Source organism: Dryobates pubescens, chromosome 18, assembly GCF_014839835.1.
Source record: "Dryobates pubescens isolate bDryPub1 chromosome 18, bDryPub1.pri, whole genome shotgun sequence".
NCBI classification, from domain to species: Eukaryota; Metazoa; Chordata; class Aves; order Piciformes; family Picidae; genus Dryobates; species Dryobates pubescens.
In genome coordinates, this window is record NC_071629.1 from 5,529,881 (window position 1) to 5,553,444 (window position 23,564).

General features: G+C 50.7%; 1 protein-coding gene across 1 annotated transcript; it reads left to right on the forward strand.

The window, feature by feature from the left end:
* The first annotated feature begins 524 nt into the window (after positions 1-524).
* Positions 525-20,887, forward strand: LAS1L (LAS1 like ribosome biogenesis factor). Its single transcript, XM_054169751.1, has 13 exons — positions 525-712; positions 1,460-1,585; positions 1,755-1,824; positions 2,038-2,119; positions 3,824-4,018; positions 4,662-4,708; positions 6,002-6,111; positions 9,442-9,527; positions 11,290-11,505; positions 13,038-13,173; positions 14,240-14,619; positions 15,770-15,911; positions 20,778-20,887. Exons 1-13 carry the CDS (start codon positions 639-641, stop codon positions 20,866-20,868), a joined length of 1,755 nt encoding a protein of 584 aa, XP_054025726.1. The 5' UTR covers positions 525-638; the 3' UTR covers positions 20,869-20,887.
* Positions 20,888-23,564: the final 2,677 nt, after the last annotated feature.

The following is a 23,564-nucleotide window of genomic DNA, read 5'->3' on the forward strand; positions in this document are numbered from 1 at the left end:
GTGTGTTAGCACAGGGGAGACCACGGCAGCCCCATCTTCTCCACGGTGTCGGCCTCACCACGACCACGGAGGTACAGCCCCATGCCCTCCCTTATGCAATGGCCTCCGCCTCCTGCCGCGGAGCTGTGCTCCACATCCCAACAAGTCCAGCACCATGTCCTGGAGTCCTCTGACCGCCCATCCTCACCCCGCTCTCCCGACCCCAGGCGCATCTCTCCGTCCCGCGGCTCCCCGCGACTGCACGAAGCAGGGCACGTCCTGCACCGGCCTCAGCACAGCCCGGGCGCCCCTCGGCCGCCATCCATTGCAGGAAGCCCCCGAACACTGAGAACCCCTCGGGCCAGCCCCAAACGCCCCGAGAAGCGCCCAGCGCCCCCGAAGCCGCCCCGCAGCACGCCCCGGAAGCGGCCGGTTCACGCTCCGCCCCGGGGCGGGCAGCGGAAGACGCGGCGGGGGGGTGTCGCGGCATGGCGGACGGCGGCGGCGTGGCGAGGGGCAGCGCGGCGGGGCGCGGCGGGGCCGGGCGCACCGGGCCGGCCTGGCGCCGCGGGCGACGGGGGTCGTCCCCGGCCCGCAAGCGGCCCAGGCCGCTGCGGACTGTGGTGGCGTGGCGGGGCAGGGCGGAGTGGGACCAGGTGATGGTGGGGCTGTACTGCGGGGACAGCCGCCTGCAGCAGGAAGCGCTGGACCGCGTCTCGGCCTGGAAGAGCCGGTACGTGCCGCACGCCGCGGGCAGGGACTCCTCTCTGGCTGCCGCCTCTGTTCACTGCGCTCCGGCTGTTCACTGCCTTGGGCCCGCAGGGCGCCCGGGACCTGGCCGCAGCTCCCCGGTGCGGATCGCCGGTGCTGCCGGGCGAGCAGCTGCCTCTTGCAGGGTCCCTTTCTGCAGCGGGCTTCGGGTCTGCAGTGCATGCCCGAAACAGGCTGGCACCAGGGCGGGCAGAAGCCCTGCGTGCTCCCAGCTCCCCAGGCTGCTTTCTCAAGGCAGAGCGCTGCCGTGAGCATACCCAGGGTGCCCAAATTGCCTTTTCCTGTTTGTGTTGCCCCTGCTGTATCCATACACAAGGCCACGGCATCTTACAAGGCTTTTGGATGATAGGTTGGACACGATGATCTCAAAGGTCTCTTCCAACCTAGTCTAGTCTAGTTCAGTTCTGTTCTATTCTATTCTATTCTATTCTATTCTATTCTATTCTATTCTATTCTATTCTATATATTCCATATGTCCTTAGCACATCAGTAAGTACCCTTCTAATGTATGATTAGGAGTAGCCATGTAATCATTCTGTCCCAAATGAAAGCCTTCTGGAAAGAGCCTTTGCTGCTCTCTTTTTGCATAGTTTCTCAGGCTGTTTGGTATCACAGAGCACAAAAAGCAACTTCGGTTGGTTGGTTGTTGTTTTTCTCATGGGGAGTGGATTCTTGTGAGACTGATCACCTGTTTTTCCTTCCCCTGCAGGTATGGTCCCAAAATGCCTCTGGCAGTGGATTGCACCACTGAACTGATTCGTTGCAAGGTCCTAGATTCCTCTGGCAAGCTGAAGTCTCATGAGCTCATCCTCTCTTATGGGCTGGCTCTTGTAAGGTAGGGCTTTGTGTGCTCAGAGAGAAAGATGTCGGTGGGCAGCAGCGTGGAGCTGTCTCGATTCCACTTGGCATCTCTGGGAGCACACTTGTGGGGGATTTGTCTCGGAGCTTTCAAGTTGCTCTGCAGCTCCTGATTGGTGTTTATCCTTTCTGTAATCTGCATGCAGGTTTGTCAACTTGATCACAGAGAGGAAACAGAAAATGGTCAGCATTCCTCTGCGCCAGTTAGCCAAAGAGGTGATCAATTCTGTGTATCCAGAGGGCATCTGCATTGTCTGGCAACAGCTCTGGGTGAACGGAGTGGAAGTGGGAAGCAGGGGGAGGGCAGTGCAGGAGGGACCTGGAGCAGGCCGTTCCTGCCCGGGTAGAGGCTCTCTGCAGCCTTGTGGGGCTGCAGACAGTCGTGGTGTGATGGGAGCTGTGGGGTAATGGCTGTGGCTGTTCTTCCAGGTGGACATCCCCATCTGGGTGGTGGATCTCCGTCACGAGCTGACCCATGGGAAGCTGCCGCCGCTGGCTCTGTGCCGTAAGGGTGAGTGCTGCCAGCGGGCGTTTGGGGTGGCAGTGCCTGTGCCACAGGCTCTGAGGGGAGCCACCCTCAGCTTTGGGGCACTGCAGGGTGGGCAAGTGGACTTGTCCTGGCAGGGAGAATTGTGGTGTGAGACACCAGGAAGCTTGGCTGATGCCCACTGGAGGTAGCCGGACTGTGTCCAGTGGTTCCAGGCTTGGTGCATCACAGGGCAGGCGTTCAGGGGCTTTCTCTTTCCCCTGAAAAAATACAGGGAAATGTATGACAGTTTGTCCTTCTTGCTGCTTTACAGCACAGGGAGTTCATCTCAGGGAAGGAGGTAATGCTTTTCCTGGTTTAGAGAAACCTGAGAGTCTGGGAAACCTCATTTAGAGAGAAATGCAATAGGTGCTGCAAGGCTGAATGAATGACCAGCTCATGGTGTTTGAAGGAATTCCAGACTAGGCACTGAGGAGCCAGTTAAATAACCTTCAGCAGGCTCCTGAAATTGAAGTAGGTGGTGAAACAGCAATGCAACAGTGATCTCATGGATGTTTAGTGAAGTCTCTGTAGAAAAAAGGAAAAGCAGGGCAGTTGTTACAGATACTATGTTGACCATGCTGATACTAGAGAGCTGACTGATTTTTCTCATCAGAACACTGCTGACACTTAGTTTCTGCTTAAACTAGGGTCAGAGTGGCTGGAGAGCAGCCAGGCAGAGAGGGACCAGGGGGTACTGGTTGACAGCAGCTGAATGTGAGCCAGCAGTGTGCCCAGGTGGCCAAAAAGGCCAGTGGCATCCTGGCCTGGATCAGGAATAGTGTGGCCAGCAGGAGCAGGGAAGTCATTGTGCCCTGTACTCAGCACTGGTTAGGCCACACCTTGAGTCCTGTGTCCAGTTCTGGGCTCCTCAGTTCAGGAAAGATGTTGAGTTGCTGGAAGGTGTCCAGAGAAGGGCAACAAAGCTGGGGAGGGGTTTGGAGCACAGCCCTGTGAGGAGAGGCTGAGGGAGCTGGGGTTGCTTAGCCTGCAGAAGAGGAGGCTCAGGGCAGACCTTATTGTTCTCTACAACTACCTGAAGGGAGGTTGCAGCCAGGTGGGGGTTGGCAACCAGAACAAGAGGACACAGTCTCAAGCTGTGTCAGGGGAAGTTTAGGCTGGAGGTTAGGAAGAAGTTCTTCCCAGAAAGAGAGATTGGCCATTGGGATGTGCTGCCCAGGGAGGTGGTGGAGTCGCCATCCCTGGAGGTGTTTAGGAAGAGACTGGCTGGGGTGCTTGGTGCCATGGTCTAGTTGATTAGATGGTGTTGGGTGATAGGTTGGACTCGATGATCTCAAGGTCTTTTCCAACCTGGTCTGGTCTGGTCTGGTCTGGTCTGGTCTGGTCTATTCTATTCTATTCTATTCTATTCTATTCTATTCTATTCTATTCTATTCTATCCTACTCTAACTTGAGCAAGCTGCAGTGCTGTAGAGATGTCCAGTCTTTCTTCATGGGTGCCAAAAAGCCAGTGAGTGAGGCCTGTCGTATGGGGTTGTGGATGGGGGTTTTTGGGTTGTGTTTCTTGAACACTTGTTCACATTCTCATTAATGGAGTTGTATGGGGTCTGGAGGTTCAACAGCATGTCTTGTCACAGTGCAAGACAGCAGTGTGCTCCCTATTGGATTTTTTTTTCCAAGACCAAAGAAAACCTCTCTGAGAAGAGAATGTTTTCTGCTCTGCCTTAGGTTGTGATGTTGTGCTGGACTGGCTACGGAAGACGTATTGGAGCCGTCAGCTGGGGAATAACTTGTGTGAAGAAAGTGAGGATGAGGATGAAGAGGAGCAGGAAGGGATGGAAGCAAATGCAGAGTTGGACAGTGATGCATGGGAGATGCCAAACCCACAGCATGAGGGCTGTGAGAAACACAAGGAGTTCCATGGTAAGTGTCCCTAGAACAATGGCAGATACAAGGAGACCTAATTGTGGCCTTCCAGTATCTGAAGGGGGCTACAAGAAAGCTGGGGAGGGACTTTTGAGGGTGTCAGGGAGGGATAGGACTGGGGGGGATGGAAAAAAAATAGAAATGGGTAGATTCAGATTGGATGTTAGGAAGAAGTTCTTCCCCATGAGGGTGGTGAGAGCCTGGCACAGGTTGCCCAGGGAGGTGGTGGAAGCCTCCTGCCTGGAGGTGTTTGCAGCCAGGCTGGATGTGGCTGTGAGCAACCTGCTGTAGTGTGAGGTGTCCCTGCCCATGGCAGGGGGGTTGGAGCTGGCTGATCCTTGAGGTCCCTTCCAACCCTAACAATTCTATGATTCTATGATTAGCTGTGTCCCAAGCTAGAGAAAGCTGTTGGAAAGTGTCATCTTCTAGCCCTGACCATCCTTCAGCACGGGTTTTGGGGGTTGCTCTTTGGGCCACGGTGGATCCACAGAATCCCAGAATTTATCACTTTGTTTGAGAAGCTTCCTTGAGTCTACCTTCAGCAGAAGCAAGCAGCTTGTCCAGATTAAAAAAACCCTATAATCTCCCTCTGTAGTTGACACATTCCCTGATGAAATGATTTATTTCTGTCTATTTCTAGAAAAAGTCAGAGATGTGCTGATGTCCTACAAGAATGAGCAGTTGCGGGTAAGCACAGTCTGATCCTGCCCCTTTTGAGTCTCCTCATTTCCTGCTTGGGGCCAGAAGTCTTGCCATCCTTGCCCCATCTGAAGGACTGCTGCTTTTGGCCAAATGCCTGAGTGCTAGTGGGACTAAGTTGCCAGGATTTTGTTTCATACAACTGCAGGAATCAGAGAATCAATAAGGTTGGAAAAGACCTCAAAGATTGCCAAGTCCAACCTGTCAGCCAACACCTCCTGACTACTAAACCATGGCACCAAGTGCCAAGTCCAGTCCCCTCTTGAACACCTCCAGGGATGGTGACTCCACCACCTCCCTGGGCAGCACATTCCAATGGCTGAGAAGAGCTTTCTCCTCACCTCCAGTCTAAACCTCCCCTGGTGCAGCTTGAGACTGTTTCCTCTTCTTGTGGTGCTGGTTGCCTGGGACAAGAGACCAATCCCCACCTGGCTACAGCCTCCCTCCGGGTAGTTGTAGAGAGCCAGAAGGTCTCCCCTGAACCTCCTCTTCAGGCTAAGCAACCCCAGCTCCCTCAGCCTCTCCTCACAGGGCTGTGCTCGATGTCTCTCCCCAGCCTCATTGCCCTTCTCTGGATACATTCAAGTGTCTCAGTGCCCTTCTTAAATTGAGGGGCCCAGAACTGGACCCAGCACTCAAGGTGTGGCCTAACCAGTGCTGAGTACAGGGATCCCATTTTTTTCTCCCCTTCATGCCACTTGGGTAGTTTCTGAGCATAACAGAAGGTGTGCCTTGCTTTGCTGGACAGACTCTGGTAAGGTATATATCAAACCAAAAAACCCACTGGATTTAGAGGAGTGCTAACCTCCAAAAGCCTCTCTTCCACTCTTGGTGCAACCTGCTGGCCTGTTTTGTGTATTGCTCCTCCTCATCAGATGCTCTCAGCTGGCTGCAGCTTGCCTGGACGGCTGTGTTGATTCGACATTTTGACCTACGTGGCTGGCAAAACCTTATCCTGAGGGGGCACCCACATCCCCACCCCTCATGTGGAGTTCATAATTCAGAATGAGTCTGTCCTGCTTTGTGCTGAAGCCAGGGAGGGGAAGGTTTAGAACCAGGAGGAGGTCTGTGACACCTCGGTGCTGCTGCCTTTTTCCTCCAGGCCTTTTCCGTGTGTGACGTGACTTAGGTTAATTCTTAACATCCCCCCAGGAAGGGGAACTTCTGTGAGTGTTTTTGAAGTGCCATTGATGAAGTGGCTGTGGCATTTCTGTAGCAGTGCCTTTCTCTTCACCACTGGAGCATGTTTGCTGCTAATGTTTGGAGTTTTCCTTCCCTCAGGCTATGCAGGCTGCTCAGGCTCTTTCGAAGTCTCGAGAAGCGTGGTCTGATTCCTCTTCAGAAGTAGACTGGATTTTGGCTCAGATCAAAGACCTGATGCAAGAGAACAGGTACAGCTCTGATAAAGAACTGGGGTGAGAGGTACAGTGCAGAGCTGGGCCTGCAGACCTGCTGCACTGCCTTTTTGCTGGTCGTGGAGCAAGCAATTGGTTGATATCCTGAACATCTCTGAGGGCTGAGTTGTTCATCCACATTGAATAATGTTTCCTGTGTCTACAGCCTCCAAGGTGTTGTTCCTGACTTAGCTGTGCTGGCCCCAAGGCATGTCAGCATCTTTAGTGTTTTCAGAAGCCCTCCCAACACTTTTGTGGAGACTGATTTCACAGTAACCCTTAGGATGCTTCAAAACTGCAGGGCAATACTTGGCCTCTTCTGTGCTTTCTGGGTGGTTTTCCTCATGGTTCAAAAGGGTGCCCCTAAGCAAATACTGAGAGCAGCATACTGGGGGGAGCCTCTGCAGGCCTGCTTTGTAGTGGGCAAGTAACCAGGAGTTACTGGTTGCTGGGCAAGTAACCAGGAGTTTGCTTTCCTGCAATCAGCCTGGCACCTCTGAAACAGTTCAAGGAGTTTGATTTCAAGTGTGGCTTGAAGCTGCTTCAGTGCAGTGCTGTAGGGTGCTGTCACCAGAATGTGGCAGCCTTTTTTTGCATTGCTGTTTCCAAGAGGAAACTCTGGTGTGGCAGGTGTAGAGAAGACTTGTAAAGTAACCATTCCACCCCCAGCACCACCTCTAGCTTGGGAGGAATCTGCACAGTTGTTGTGTTCCGTTAAACACCTTCTGTTAGTCCAAAAGTGCCTCTCTGAGCATCTTCCCTGCTGAAAAGCTGTTATTGGGGATGAGCAGTTAAGATGCTTCAGTGCTACTGCAGTGTGTAGGCTTCTGTCCTTATGTTTTGCTCAGTCACATTCATAGATTTGCAGAATGGTTTGGGTTTGATCACCAAGATCTAGTTCCAACCCCCCTGCCATGGGCTGCTGGATCACCTGCCACTAGCCCAGGTTGCTCAAGGCTTCATCCAGCCTGGCCTTGAACACCTCCATGGAGGGGGCATCCTCCCTGGGCAACCTGTTGCAGTGTCTCACCACCCTCACTGGAAGGAATTTCTTCCTAATCTGCAGTCTAAATCTGCCCTCCTCAAGCTCAAAGCCATTGCTCCTCATCCTATCACTGTAAGCCCTTGGAAAAAATCCCTTCCCAGCTTTCTTGTAGCCCCCTTCAGGTACTGGAAGGCTGCTCTAAGGTCTCCCCAGTGCCTTCTTTTGTCCAAGCTGAACAGCCCCAACTCTCTCAGCCTCTTCCTACAGGGGAGGTTCTCCAGACCTCTGATCATCTTCATGGCCTCCTCTGGACCTGCTCAAGCAGCTCCATTTCTCTTTTATGCTGAGGGCACCAGAACTGGCCACAGTACTGCAGGCAGGGTTTGACAAGAGCAGAGCAGAGGGGCAGAATCTCCTCCTTCACTCTGCTGTTCACACTACTTTTGATGCAGGCCAGGGCCCAGTTGCCTTCTGGGCATAATTTAAGGACTCAACTTCTTGCTTTCATTTAACAGAGAGGTTTTTTGTCCAATTTATTACTCTCTCAGGAAAAATGGGAGGGAGGGAGGCTGCCATGAAATGCATTCTGTGACTTCATTAGGCTCAGACACTTGGATGATGGAGTCAGGGATAACAAAGTTCATGCATTCCCTGGAGTACCTCAAGTGACCTATACAAGTGCCTTTTAAATGTAGGCTGCCTATGTAACTCTGAATGAAGGCTTTCATCTCCCCTGTCAACAAACCCTGCAGTGTGGATTGTGCAGAGGCCAGCAGGTTCCTTTAGACCTAAAGCAAAGTGAACTCCCTGCAAAGGATCCTCTGCTGCAGCAGACTGACCCAGTGGACCTTTCTTAGTCAGGTGGTGTTCTGCTTAAACAGCTCTCTGCTGAAGCTTCCATCTGCATGGAGATGTCTTTAAGAGTTGGTGTTGATCAGTCACTGCACAGGAATAATGGGAATTGAATGGAATAGAATTAACCAGGTGGGAAGAGGCCTTTGAGATTGTGCTGGAACAGATTCCAGAGCAGAGGATTGAAACTGGATTTTGCCTTTAGAAACAAATTACATCCTGCCACTTGGCCCCTGATCTCCCACCACTTTAATCTGCTTATGGCAGAGTGGTGTGGTGTTTGTGTGTGCTGTTCCTGCACACTCAGCTCTTCAGCTGCTCTTTGGGTTTGTAGAAATGCTGTGCTGGATCTAATAATCTGTGGGGTTTGAGGTCACCTCTGTTGGAGAAGACAAATCATCTCCTCTATTCTATACCAAAACACATCTGTATGATGTGGGTGCTACCATTCCAAATCCAGGGAGTCTGAGAGTTGTTTCTGTGGAGGCAATTCAGTGTTTGAAAATGGCCACCTAGATTGACTTTTTTTATTCTGTGAAGTATTTATTGTAGTGCTCTATCTCTGCACACATAGAGAAGCTCCTGGATAGAAGCCTGAACTCAAGAGAATCTCAATTGGCCATTGGGATGTGCTGCCCAGGGAGATGGTGGAGTCACCATCCCTGGAGGTGTTTTGGAAGAGCCTTGGATGAGGCACTTGGTGCCATGGTTTAGTTGATGAGATGGTGTTGGGTGATAGGTTGGACCTGATGATCTCAAAGGCCTTTTCCAACCTGGTTAATTCTATTCTATTCTATTCTCCTAGCTTGATATTGGGTTAGTTGTGGGAAGTTTACTTTGCTGTGTTTTACTTTCAGGTGTCAGTTCAGCCTACCTGTGTGGGTCCCCTCACTGTCCCATTTGCATGAAGCAGCCTAGTAGGAGATGAAGTGGTCCTTGTGCTGGACCATTTGCCTCTGAAGTTCACATGGGAGCTGTAACAGCAGGAGACATCCAACAAGTAGCTGTAGGGAAGAGAAGTTGTGACCCTACTGCAACTTACTTGCTGAGCAGCTGTGTGAGCTGCACTTTAAGATGTGCTTTGCCAGCAAGGCAGAACCAACAGGATTGGCTTTTCCTGTGAAATCTAACTTAGATCTGTGGGTCAGAGGTCCTCAAACCTTGATCAGCCTGCTGGTAGAAGACCTGGATCACTCTGCAAATCTCTTCCTGTGCTTTTGAAATACTAAGATATTTGCCTCCTCAAGTTGCAATATTTCCTCCAAGGTTCTCATTCTGCTCCCCCTTGGCACAGCTGCATATTCCCTTCAAGTCTAGTGGGATGTGTCCAGCCCAAATCTGGCACAGGACTTGAGTGTCTTGCATCAAGCTGCATCACCTCCTTAGCATTCCAGCCCTTTGGCTCTCAAACCTGTTTCAGCACTGGTGCAAGCAGAGTTTTGATGCTTGAAGGGGGAAGTGGCATTAATCAAACTCTCTGATTGCTCTAGGGAGACAGTGGCTGAGGTTCTTCTCTATGATGGCTTTCTCATCCCAAAGATGGAGTGTCTGGAGGTGCTAAATATCAAGCATGAAGGTTAGTGCTTTGGGCAGCACTGGAGTGAAAAGGGCATAGCTAAGTGTTGTGGCCAAGTCTGTGGGTTTGGGGTTTGGTTATTTTTCTCTCCTTATATTGAAATCTGTCATTCTCTGCACATTTTTGATAGATCTAGGGTCTTAAACACTGCTTGACCTCTTTTGCAGACCTCTTTATGGCCATGCTTAGCAATGGCTTTATGCAGAAATCTCTGGCCATGACAACTCTCCAGCACCAAATGCTGCCTGGCCAAAATGTCTTTCAAAGCTTCCATCTCCTGCCCTTACCTGCAATAGTTAACTGATTTAATGAACTCCCTCTAGTTCCTTTCCTACACTGAAGGTCAGAAGCAAATCTAAATGCTTGGGGGTTTTTTTATTCACCAGCTGCATCTTAGTTCCATGCTGCTATCTGTGTGTGTGGAGTTGCATGGATTAATCTGCAAGAGGCCTCCAGAGACAAAGAGAATTCCTGATTTGTCTGCTTCCCTGGGGCTTCTTGGAAACACCAAGCAGAGGACTTTCCAGGAAAGAGCCTGAGATGTCTCTGATTGTATCAGAGCAGTAAAATCTTAGGAGCTTTTTGATTCTACGTTGTTCTGCTTGGTGTTTCTTCTCCTGCAATGTGTTTCTGGACAGAGCAGCTTTTCATCACATGTGAAATGAGATGAAACTGGAAAGAGATCAGCAACCCCAGTAGATTTTTCCTGTGGTTTACTACATGATTAGATCAGGCCTTGTATTTTTTGCTTTCATTGAGTGTTAATTATCAGTTGGCTGCTTGTTTTACTTCCCAAACATAGGAAGAATAATAGTTCCAGGGTCAGGGAGGAGCCCAGAAAACAACCTAAAAGCAGTGACCTCAGAATAAAATCACAGAATGGTTTGGGTTGGAAGGGACCTCCAAAGGTCATCCAGTCCAACCCCCCTGCACCCAGCAGGGACATCCTCCACTAGAGCAGGTTGCTCAGAGCCTTGTCCAGCCTCACCTTGAATATCTCCAGGGATGGGGCCTCAACCACCTCCCTGGGCAACCTGTTACAGTGTTCCACCACCCTCCTGGTGCAGAACTTGTTCCTAACATCCAATCTCAATCTCCTCTTACCTCATTTCAGACCATTGCCCCTTGGCCTATCACTGCAGGCTAAAATGCAAGCTAAAATCCTTTAGTTTGTAGCAAGTGTCACACTTCTCATGGAATCAATAAGGTTGGAAAAGACCTGAAGGATCATCAAGTCCAACCTGTCACCCAACACCTCATGGCTACTTTCCAGTATCTGAAGGGGGCTACAAGAAGGCTGGGGAGGGACTTCTCAGGATACCAGGCAGTGATAGGACTAGGGGGAATGGAATGAAGCTGGAGGTGGGGAGATTCAGGCTGGGGGTGAGGAGGAAGTTCTTTACCATGAGAGTGGTGAAACCCTGGAATGGGTTGTCCAGGGAGGTGGTTGAGGCCCCATCCATGGAGGTGTTTAAGCCCAGGCTGGATGAGGCTCTGGCCAGCCTGATCTAGTGTGGGGTGTCCCTGCCCATGGTAGGGGGGTGGGAACTAGATGATCCTTGTGGTCCCTTCCAACCCTGACTGATACTGTGATACTAAACCATGGCACCAAGTGCCACATCCATTCCCTTTCTGAACACCTCCAGGGATGGGGACTCCACCACCTCCCTGGGCAGCACATTCCAAAGGCCAGCAGCTCTCTGGTTCACCAAACAACGCAGGGCAGTGACGTTCAGCTTCTCTTTCTCTCTTCTCCTTGCAGCAAATAAAGACATGTGGCACTTCAGAATTCCTGAGGCTTTTTACTACTTCTGGCAGCCTTTGCTCTCAGGCCTCCTTTCCCGGAGCTTTACCCAGATCCTGCTGGAGAAGATGTTCCTGGAGTTGAAGGAATGTTCTGACTTCTCAGAGCTCCGGCCGCAGTTCCTGATCAACTGGATTGCTGAGATGCTGGCTGCCATTGCCAAAGTAAATGCTGGTGAGTGTGTCTGGAGCCTCTCTGGGTGAAAAGTGGCTCTTCTGTACTACTGGGGAAGCTGGGAGAGCGGTGTGACCCTTAGGTGGGAAGTACAAATCACCTCATTATTAACAGTTGTAGAACCCTAGAATGGTTTGGGTTGGAAGGGACCTCCTGAGGTACCACAGTATCACCAAGGTTGGAAGAGACCTCAAAGATCATCCAGTCCACCCCCTGCAGTCAGCAGGGGCATCCTCCACTAGAGCAGGTTGCTCAGAGCCTTGTCCAGCCTGGCCTCAGCTACCTCCCTGGACAAGCTGTTGCAGTGTTCCACCCTCCTCATGGTGCAGAACTTGTTCCTAACATCCAGCCTAAATCTTCTCCAAATTCAAACCATTGCTCCTTGTCCTCTCACTGCAGGCCTTTGCAAACAGTCCCTCTGCAGCCTTCTTGTAGTCTTTTCAGGTACTGGCAGGCTGCTATTAGGTCTCCCTGGAGCCTTCTCTCCCCAGGCTGAACAACCCCAGCACCCTCAGCCTGTCCTCCTAGCAGAGGTGTGAATGTGGAATGTTTGGCCATGTGAATGTGAAGCCTTTGTTGTTGCATTTCCTACACTTTCCAGCCTGCTGGCTGTGTCATGCATTTCTCAGCAGCAAATTGGGATTGGTTTTGGCAGCTTTGCTGTAGCCTACTTAAGACAGGAAACCCCCTGAAGGATCAGGTCCTTAAGTGCTGTTCTTACCAGATAACTAGTGCCTGTAGGAAATAACAGCAGGTAACAGTTAAAGATGTCCCATGCAACCTGTGATGAGCTCCTTGTGCCCAGTGCCTTCCTCCCTGAAGTCTGCCTTTAGCACAGGATTTTTTGTGCCTTCCAAACTTGCTCAAGAGTAATAAGCAACACTTTTAGTTCTGTTGCTGACTCCTTGGAACTGCTTAAGTTGACAGGCTGGATCTTGCCCTCCAGAGAGAGGTGCACAGAAGAGCTTTATTTATTCAAAGCCTGTCACAGGACTTCTGTTAACAAGGCTGTTTCACTGCAGTAGAGCATATCCCTGAGGAGGTTTCCAGCTGGTTAATTCTGCCTCTTCTTCTGTTCTCTCCCAGTCTGGGTCAGTCTGCACTAAGATTTTGCCAGTATCTGTGGCAGCCATGGGTTGATGCTTTCAGTCATCCCTGATGGCAGGAGCTGCCAGCTGTGAAGCCTCCTCATGAATGATCTCCAGTCCCAGGAGCAGAGTACTGCATTTATTTGGGACAATACTGTGCAGACACATCCTGTGCCTTTCTTGTCTGCAGTGGTGTGCACAGAAGCATCCTGGGGATGTCTGCACCTCCCTGTGGTCACACCTTGTGGAGTTAAGCTGTCTCTCAGTGCATTGACAAGTCCCTTGGGACAGCCTTGATGTATTTGGTCAGTGGAGCTGGTCCTGTGCGGGGGTTGGATTGCCAGCTCTTTTGGGATGAGTGTTCCAGTGAAAATGCAAAGTGATGAAGGGCACAGTTTGATTTTTTTGGGGGGTGTTTGACTGGTTTTATTATGTTCATTGAAGGGAAGAAGAAACAACAATGCAACAAGCAGCTGACGGGGAAGGAGCTGTTTCTGCACAGAGTTCCTCTGCAGTGGCTCAGACTGACTGAGAGCTGCTTGGAAGCTCCCTGCTGGGCAACTCCACACCTTCTGCAGATGTAAGTTTCATTGTGTGACCTAGGTAAGGGGCAGCAAACAGTGGTCTTGTAGCAGCTTTGGCCAGTTCCCTTGTGACATACTGAGTCGTATTGAATTGCATTGAATTGCATTGCATTGCATTGCATTGCATTGAATTGAATTGAATTGAGTTGAATTGAATTGACCAGGTTGGAAAAGACCTTTGAGATCATTGAGTCCAACCTATCACCCAACACCATCTAATCAACTAAACCAAGGCACCAAGCACCCCATCCAGGCTCTTCCTAAACACCTCCAGGGATGGTGACTCCACCACCTCCCTGGGCAGCACATTCCCATGGCCAATCTCTCTTTCTGGGAAGAACTTCTTCCTAACCTCCAGCCTAAACCTCCCCCAGGGCCTGGAGCACAAACCCTGTGAGGAGAGGCTGAGGGAGCTGGGGTTGCTTAGCCTGGAGAAGAGGAGGCTCAGGGGAGATCTTCTTGCTCTCTACAACTGCCTGAAGGGAGGTTGTAGCCAGGTGGGGGTCTGTACTCCCAGGCAACCAGCACCAGAACAAGAGGACACAGTCTCAAGCTGTGCCAGGGGATGTTCAGGCTGGATGTTAGGAAGAAGTTCTTCACAGGCTTTAGAATGTGCTGCCCAGGGAGGTGGTGGAGTCACCATCACTGGAGGTGTTTAGGAAGAGACTGAATGAGGCACTTCGTGCCATGGTCTGGTTGATTGGACAGTGCTGGGTGATAGGTTAGACTGGATGATCTTGGAGGGCTCTTCCAACCTGTTTGATTCTATGATAAAGCAGCAGGCTGCTCAGAAGTAACCTGATAGCAGAGATGTGCCTGCTTAAAGAGGTGATAACTTTTCCCACATGCCAGCAGCAAGTCAGGAGTTCACTGAGAGTCTCCCACATCCTTAATTCTAATCAGGGAGAGGGAGTGTTCCAACTTCCACCCATCAGGGAGTAACCAGGAGATACATGGGCAAGCTGGCCTGAGGGAAGCACAAAAGGCTGCTCAGATGGCTTAGAGCTTCACCTGGAGTATTGTTTGCTTTTAAGACTTCTGCATTGCCCTTTTCCTTCCTAGGATCCTCACCGTCATGACACCTCCCCTGTCACGTTCTTCACAGAAGAAACTTCTCTACCTCACTTCGGTTTACACAGAAGGAGTTGGCCCTGTGTCCAGTCCAGGCACCTCTTCAGATGGCAGTGAACAGCCAATTTACACTATAGAGAGCTTGCAGTGGAGGGCCAGGCAGGACAATCAGGTTAAAACTCCAGGGCAGACTGTAGAGCAACAAGAAGATGTGCTGGAGAGAGATGATGGCGTAGAAGAGGTGGAGGAAGAGGAGGAAGAGATGGTGACTGAAGCAAATCCTTTGGAGGGACTTGCCCATTCTGGCAACATGGTGGCCATTGCTGAGAAAAGAGCAGCACTGCATGGGTCTCCCTGGCAGATCAGTGCAGGTAAACAATGCCTTTGTAAGACTTAGTCTCTGTCACTGGCAAGTGTTGATTGAAATGCAGAGGCAGATCAACCCTCTAGCCCTGGCTGGAATGAAAGTGTGCTTCAGGATCATCTAAATGCCAAATCACTGAAGACTGAGGGTTCCAGTCTTCTGTTTAAGTCCAGGAGGCATCTCTCTTAAACTCTTCAAACCTTGGGAGTACTTTTTCCAGGAGCAGCTGTTACTGCTTCATCCAGTTATTTATTTATTTATAGGTCAGCCTTTTCCAAACTGCTTAAAATCATAGACTTGGATTGGAAGGGACCTGCAAAGCTCATCCAGTCCAACCCCCTGCACTCAGCAGGGACATCCTCCACTGGAGCAGGTTGCTCAGAGCCTTGTCCAGCCTGACCTTGAAGAGCTCCAGGGCCTCAACTACCTCCCTGGACAACCTGTGGCAGTGTTCCACCCCCCTCATGGTGCAGAACTTGTTCCTAACTTCCAATCTTCTCTTATTTCAAGCCATTGCTCCTTGTCCTTTCCCTGCAGGCCTTTGCAAACAGTCCCTCTGCAGCCTTCTTGTAGTCTTTTCAGGTACTGGCAGGCTGCTGTTAGGTCTCCCTGGAGACTTCTCTTCTCCTGGCTGAACAAGCCCAGCTCCCTCAGTCTGTGCTTGCAGCAGAGGTGTTCCAACCCTCTGATCATTTTCATGGCCCTCCTCTGGACCTGCTCCATCAGGTCCATGTCCTTCCTGTGTTGAGGGCTTCAGAGCTGGATGCAGTGCTGCAGGTGAGGTCTCACCAGAGCAGAGCAAAGTGGCAGAATCACCTCTCTCCATCTGCTGGCCATGGCTTGTCTCACAGAGGTTTTGAAGAGCTGCACTGTGTCAGTTACAGGATGCTACCTGCCTTCAGGTGTGTCCCTGTTGTCTCTCATACCTCAGTGACTTCTTTTGGAAGAGAGAGTAAAGCTGGGAACAGAACTGCGTTAGAGCTGGGCTTCAGGCTGAGCTGGGCTTCAGGCTGAGCTGGGCTGACTACCTGAGACTGCTCATTTTTGCTGACTGGCTGAGTTGCAGGAGATGGTGTTTGTGGGCTTCAGGGGGGGATCTTGGGTTTTGAAAGTCTCTCTGGGGGTCTCAGACTTGTTCATGTGCTGTTCTTACCCAGAGGATGTACGATGGAAAGACTTTCCCCTTGGGAAGCTGCCAGGTCAAACGGATGACCCCGACGGCCTCCTGCTGGATAACTACTCCATGATGTCCTTGCTTGATCAGCCAGTGAGAGAGGAGTGGAAGTCTCCCAATGCAAAGTGAGTAAGGGCATGGGCAGGATCTTGCCACTGAGCCATGTGCCTTGTACTGCATGCTGGGAAGAATTAAGGGCTAGATTTCCTTTTGTGTCTGTTTGACTAAATCACAGAATCAATAAGGTTGGAAAAGACCTCAAGGATCACCAAGTCCAACCTGTCACCCAATACCTCATGACTAAACCATGGCACCAAGTGCCACATCCAATCCCCTCTTGAACACCTCCAGGGATGGGGACTCCACCACCTCCCTGGGCAGCACATTCCAACAGCTAACAACTCTCTCTGGGAAGAACTTTCTCCTTACCTCCAGTCTAAACCTCCCCTGGCACAGCTTGAGACTGTGTCCTCTTGTTGTGGTGCTGGTTGCCTGGGAGAAGAGACCAATCCCCACCTGGCTACAACCTCCCTTCAGGTAGTTGTAGAGAGCAATAAGGTCTCCCCTGAGCCTCCTCTTCTCCAGGCTAAGCAACCCCAGCTCCCTCAGCCTCTCCTCACAGGGCTGTGCTCCAAACCCCTCCCCAGCCCCAGACCTTTGCAGTGCTGGTGTGACACTTTGCTCTCCAGGCTGCTGACAGCTCTCAGTGTTGTCTGATGCTGGCAGTAAGACACAATCTGCTGATCCCTCAGCACTGCTAGCCTGGCAGTGCAGGAGTTATAAAACAAACTACTGGGAGCTGGTGCAGAATCTGCCTGGTGAGACACTGGAATGAATAACTTGAATAGGAAGAGCTGTGGCCTTGCAATGAAAGCATTCACAACTAGAAGCCTTGGAAGTCCTTCAGCCTCCCCCAGCATCAGTTTTCCTAGACTAGCTAATCTTGTATGGCAAGGAGGAGTCATTCTAAAGCACTGTGCTTTGCTGAATCACACTGGAGTGCATTGCTGGGAAAGCCTCTGAAGAGGAGGAGAGAAAGTAGCCTCAGGAAGTGGTAGATTGCAGATGACTTGTGCAACACCTGAGGAAGGAATTGGCTGCACATAACTGGGCTGGTGAATATGCTGAGAGCTTCACACCAGGGAATGCAGATTTGTCTCTTTACTGCATGCTTGAAACAGGGACAGCAGTAATCTTCCCCAGTAAGGTCTGTGCCCTCTGGTTAACCCAGCATCAGACAAACTCTTCTCACCCTCCCCTACCAGAACAAGAAACTCCTCCTGCTTGCTTGTACTGCCTTGGTCTGACTGTGTTTGTGCTCCTGATGGCTGCAGTCAGACAGCAGCGTTGCTGCCTGTATTGCTGGGACAATTCACCAGGCTCACAGGAAGCTACTTCACAAAGCTCTAGCAGTCAGCCATCCTTCAAAGCTGACAGAGCAGACTCAACACCTACCTCTGCATTTGTCTCCTTCATCTTTTCCTGTCATCAAGCTCTAGTGCTGAGTGCAGGGGGCTTGAAGTAGATGACCTTCAGAGGTCCCTTCCAACCCAACCCATTCTGTGATAAGCATCTTGCAAGTGAGGTTGAGGCTATTGCTCACTTTTTACCTACAATACTCTGTTCTTATCACATGCCATGGAGATAAGAGGGGGAAGGACATGCAGGATGTGGCTGAATTCCTGAGGCAGTCACCTCAGAGCTGGTTGCTGCTGCAGTGCAGTGCCACATGATGATGTTACCGAAGCAAAATGAGTCCCCACTAACTGCTGCATTGCAGACCTGCACGGGGTTCTGTGTAGCACAGAATCACTTCCACTTCTTGAGCTCTTACTGCAGAGAAGACCAGACCCATTCACAGAGCAGGTGCATAAGGCATCATCTGGGTTAGCCCTGAGTTCAGCCACTGCTTGGGAGGAAGGTGGTAGCAGCTGAGCCAAGCAGAGCACAAGTGTGCTGGGAAAGCAGCATCCTGGAAACTGAAAACAGCAAAGGTCCTACTCCATTTCTGCTCTCTCCACTTCTTGTCATGCTGCCTCCAGAACAGTCTCGTGCAGAGTGCTGCATGATGCCTTTTTGAAGGTGCAATCATTTCAGCAAGGTGGCATGGCCATGGAGGTTGTTAATTAGTTGCTTCTAGGAACTGGGAAGTTGTCTGGAAACCTGCTTCCATCAGAATTTGCTGCAGGTACTGGAAGGCTGCTCTTAGGTCTCCCTGGAGCTTTCTCTTCTCTCTTCTGGCAGCAGTTAGTGCTAAGCTTGGGATTTTTTTTTTCCTTTGGAGAAGGCTTTTCCCCTTCCTGAGGGGAGAGAGAAGTTCCTGGATTTGTTAGGAAGTGACAAGAGACAGCTAGAATCCAAGAAGATATCAGGGGAGTGTGGAGGCAGCCGGAGGGTGAAGTGGAAATGACTTTCTCTTGCAGAGTGGGTTGGGATGAAGAGGGGAAGTGGCCACCCCAGCCCAGCCTGTGTGTGTGCAGCTCAACTTGGTTATCTGCACACATTCCAGTGCTGGGACAGGTTTTGCTTGTTTCTTAGCATAGATACTTTCTGATACCCAGCTGCCCAAGACTCTTTGCCTTGTGGCTTCCAGTAGCATCCACAACTATTTGGTTGAAACCAAGGAAAGGACATTCAGCTGAGGACAGCTAATGAATGGATGCCATGAATGCATTTGATTCCAGCAGGTTTTCCCCACAGACAGGCATGCTCTTGCCACAGCAAGCAGGGTGGAAGAGAAGCAAAACAGTTCCACAAGAGCTGAATCCACCCAGCCCCAGTGAATTCTGAGGCTGTACTCCACTCTCACATAATTAGCTGTCTTTGCAGCTGTCTTGTTGGGGGAAAAACTCTGGTGGCAGGCAAGTGTCTGGAGGACAAGGTAGCACTGGTTATGGAAAAGGAGCTTTCTGCCTTCAATCCCAAGGGATCCAGGACCATGATTTTGCTTGGCAATGCTCTGGCTTCATCCCTCCTGAAAAGGGGCTGTGATGAGCTTGCTCTTGGCAACCTTCATCCAGTAAAGGCAAGGAATGATGTCACTGTCTGTCCCCTGAGCCCCTGTCCTGGGAATGACAGCAGGTCTGTGAAGTCATGGATGATGAGGAGCAGGGGAGGAAAAATTACCCCACCAGCAGGCTGAGTTCAGGACAGCTTCCAACAGCCAGGGGAAGAGCTCTGGGTTGTTACAGGGGGTGTGAGAGCTGTGATGATTCTGTGCTGGCTTTGTTTGCAAGGCCTCTGGCAGAGTTTCCTCTGAACAGGGAGGATCTGAGAGGTGTTTTGACCTTAGAGGAGAAAGGATCTGTCTCTGAGGAGCCCTGAGCAGCAGCCTCTGCTATATAACCAATCACTGCAGTACTGAACATCTGGCAGAGGCACTGAGCTCTGGGTGTATAGCTTGAAGCTGCTGCACAAATAAAGCTTTCCAAACACCTCAGCCTTGTTTGCAGCAATTGTTTTCTCTCTTCAGAGGTTTGGTTTGGTTTGGTTTGACATGAGACATAAGTTCCTGTGATGCCTTGGAAAAACCCTGCAGTTCCTTCCTCCCTGGCCCTAAAAGGTTGTGTTCTTTGGTGAGCTTTGTGGTCCATGTGTCCTGACAGAGTTTGTGTTTAGCATTGCTGTGGCAACCACTGAAGCTTTCAATAGCTGCTGCCAGCCTCAGGCAGAGGTTTTGGGGGTTGTGGTAAGGACCTGAGCTTTTTGTTTGCTGCCAGTGTCAGTCTTACCTGACACCAGGGGCAAACTTGGACACTTGTGACCATTTGCAGAGTTCTCTGAGGGTGCTGTTGCTGACTTGCAGTTGCTGTAGGGATCACAGTGACAGTTCAAAAATGGGATTGATCGTTTGGTGGCCATGGGTGACTGGGGTCTGTTGTCCTGAGAAGCAGGTAGGTGAGAGGAGTGCTTAATGTGTGCTGAAGGGTTTAGAGAGTGAGGAGGCAGGGGTTGTGCTTTTGTCCTGGAGGAAGCTGGGTTGTGGCTGGGAGTGCATGAGCATATGCCCATGTCCTTGGGGCTTAAGGGACAGGGAAGGTGAAAAACATGCATGAGACACCATGAGCAACCTTCCAGAACCTAAAGGGGACTGCAAGAAGGCTGCAGAGGGTCTGTTTCCAGAGGCCTGCAGTGATGGGAGGAGGGGCAAGGGTTTGAAATGAGAGATTTAGGTTGGATGTTAGGAACCAGCTCTGCACCATGAGGGTGCTGGTACACTGCAACAGGTTGCCCAGGGAGGTAGTTGAGGCCTCATCCCTGGAGCTATTCAAGGTTAGGCTTGACAAGGCTCTGAGCAACCTGCTCCAGGGGAGGATGTCCCTACTGGCTGCAGGGGGGTTGGACTGGAGATCTCTTCCAACCCAAACCATTCTGTGGTTGTCCCTTTTTCTCTTCTCAGTGTCAGATACCATGTTTGAGGTGGGTCTTGCAAAGGTTGGTTTTACTGACAGAACTGAGCTTTCACCTTCAGCACTCTTGTAACACAAATGAAACTGAGGAACCCTTGCCTGGCCTGCACCATTTACATTCCTCACAGAGAGAGACTCTGGGGAGAGGAAGGGTTCTGTATGTTCTCCAGCTGCTCTTTGTGTTTGGCAGTGCCTCAAACCTGCTTGTCCTCCCCTGCTGTGTCAGCAAGTCGTGCCAGTGGCCCCCTGCTTGGGGGATCTCCTGGGACTCTGCCCTAACCAGGCAGCTTTTGCCCTGGGAAGGGTTTTTACGCCTGGCTGAGCGAGCCACCTTCTAAAACCAGACCCTGCTTAGCATGCTGTGGGTGTCACCAACCAGCTTCCTTTAAAGCCCCCCTGTCAGTGCACTGCTTTCTGTGGCCCCTTGGCAAAGGGCTTTGCAGCAGCTGAAAATGAGAAGTGACGTTGTGATTTGGAAACAAAACTCATTCGGCTTTAGAAGCGCTCCCGGAGTTCCCTCGGTGCGGGCGAGCTGAATCAGCTCAGGCTTATCTGCTTTGTTTCTCTCCCTCTCTCTCACAGCTCTGCAGAACTGAGTGTTCCCGTGGCAGGAGGATTGTTGTGGACCCAGAATGACTTCCATAAAATAAAAAGTGGCCTTCAGCTCTTCTGAGGCAGCAGAGTGCCCTGTTGGCTTTGCCTGGGACGAGTGGTCTGGAAGCAGAGGTGATGGGGAGGGAGCCACTCCCAAGATACTCTTTTTCTATGAAGATTTACTCATTTTTCATGGATGGTTTTTTTTTTAACCATGTAAAATAGGTATTTTATAAAGGTGGTGTGTTTGAAAGGTCCAGGTGTAGTGACCATTGTCCTGTTTAACCACTCCCATCAACTTTTAGCTCCAGCTGGTGTTTGCCAAACATGGAGCGCTATGGAATCCCAGGGTGTTCCATAGTTTGTCCCCTGGTTAATAAATAGAGCTCATTGAAGGCAAACCTTCTGTCTGGACCTTGGTTTTCCTCTGTCACTCAGCTATTCTGGAAAGTGCCCTCTGGTCTCTCTGGTCCTGGTTAGCCAGGCTGCTGAGCCCTTCCTCTTTCTGTGCCCTTAATATTGTGCTGTGTGAGTTTGCCTGATTTTTCCCAATCTAGGCCAGGGCAGCCCTGGATATCAATCCAGGCTGGGGGTGATGAGATTGAGAGCAGCCCTGCAGAAAAGGACTCAGGGGTGGTGCTGGTGGATGAGAAGCTGGAAATGAGCCAGCTGTGCACTTGCAGCACAGGAGGCCAATGGCATCCTAGGCTGCATCAGAAGAGGCCTGGCCAGCAGGCTGAGGGAGGTGATTCTGCCACGTTGCTCTGGTGAGACCTCACCTGCAGCACTGCACCCAGCCCTGGAGCCCTCAAGGCAGGAAGGACACGGACCTGATGGAGCAGGTCCAGAGAAGGGCCACAAAAATGATGGGGGGGCTGGAACACCTCTGGTACTAGGACAGGCTGAGGGAGCTGGGGTTGCTTGGCCTGCAGAAGAGAAGGCTCTGGGGAGACCTAACAGCAGCCTGCCAGTTCCTGAAGGGGGCTACATGAAGGCTGCAGAGGGGCTGTTTGCAAAGGCCTGCAGTGACAGGATGAAAGGCAATGGTTTGAAATGAGATGAGATTGGGGTTGGATGTTAGGAAGAAGTTCTGCACCATGAGGGTGGTGGAACTCTGGAACAGGTTGCCCAGGAAGGTAGTTGAGGCCTCATCCCTGGAGCTATTCAAAGTCAGGCTGGACAAGGCTCTGAGCAACCTGCTCTAGTGGAGGATGTTCCTGCTGACTGCAGGGGCGTTGGACTGGATGACCTTTGGAGGGCACTTCCAAGCCAAACCATTCTATGATTAATTCAGAGGAGGAAGAGTTTTGTAGCTGCTTTGCCAATTCCCTGGGGAGCGACAGCGTTGGTGTGAGTAATCCACAATAAATAATGCACAGCTAATGCTGGATGTTTATGGCTTCAAAAGCATGCCCCCAGTTACTGCATTTGGCGCTGCTGAGGTCTGGCAGTGCAAACACAGCAAACAGTTCAAAAAGGAAAGGGTCGTGCTGGAAAAAGTTGGCTTGGTCAAATCGGTTCTCAACAGCGCTAAGGACTTTGCATTGTTGTGCGTGGGGACAGAAAAGCAGCGCTGATGTGTTCCTAAATGACTCGATTGTCACTTTGCCTTGGGCATGACTCCTTCGCTGTAAGTTAATCTCTCCACAGAGGTTTGTTTTACTGTCTGAAAAAAATGTCAAAGGGAAGCTTTGGGAAGGACTGGAGACAGAAGCAGGGACTATAAGGAGTAAATGATGCAAAGGAATTGCTGAGTAAGGTAAGGCCTGGGCCCCCTGCTGTTGTGGCTTGTTGCCCCTTTTGGCTTTTCCTGCTTTTTCCTTTTCTCTGTTAAGTAATTGGGAAGAGTAGTGGAACCTTGCTAGGATAAAGACTTAAAGAGCCAGGAAGAAGCTCCTACTCTGTTTTCTCATTCCCAAAGGCAGCCATTCTAAGAGGGACTTGGCTCTACACAGAAGTTGCAGTTTTGGGTAGAGAAGTGCAGCAGTGAGAGCATCCTGTGGAACTGGCTGTGTAGTTGTTCTGGGGAGTGCTTAAGCTGTAAACTAAACACAAGGACTTGAAATCAGGGAAAAGCAACTCTGTCATACAGGCATTGGATTGGTTTGGTGCAGTCTTCTGACTCACCTGGTCCCTGGCCAGGTGGTGGTTAACGGTGAGACGTTCAGGCAGATCCCAACAGAGATGCTCTTTGTATTTCACTTTCCTTTCCTTAGCTTTACTCCTCCTCCTCCCCCCCAACAAGTTAAAGCCGTTGGAGTCAAAGCAAAGGCAATGAAAGGCATCCTATCCCCTTCCCCACCGCAGGGGGCAAACGATGAAGGGTTGGAGTAGCAAAAGAAAATGTGTGCAGTGCAGAGGACCTCAATAGTACTCTCCCCTCAGCTTTTTAAAGGAAGAGTCAAACCGTTTCCCTGTTCCTTCCCAGATGTAAGCCCAGACTGAGCATCATGCATGCTTTCAGAACCTGAGGGGTTTCAGGAAATCAGCCTCAAGTTACCAAGTAATGATTTGGACAGACCACAAGAGAGATCTGGGACAAAGCAGCATTTATGGAGCTCTTGCCTACAGACAAGTTACAAAATAAAAAGCTGGAAACAAAACAATCCAATGGCTCTCAGTTTTATTAAATAAGCAACTTCTTTTTAATATATATATATATATATATATAAAGTATAACATGTTTCATATTATTAAATAATTGTGCAAACCTTTAAACACAGAGCAGAGAGGGGGAAAACAGGCAAGAGCCTGCATTTCTTTTAAATTCTTCTC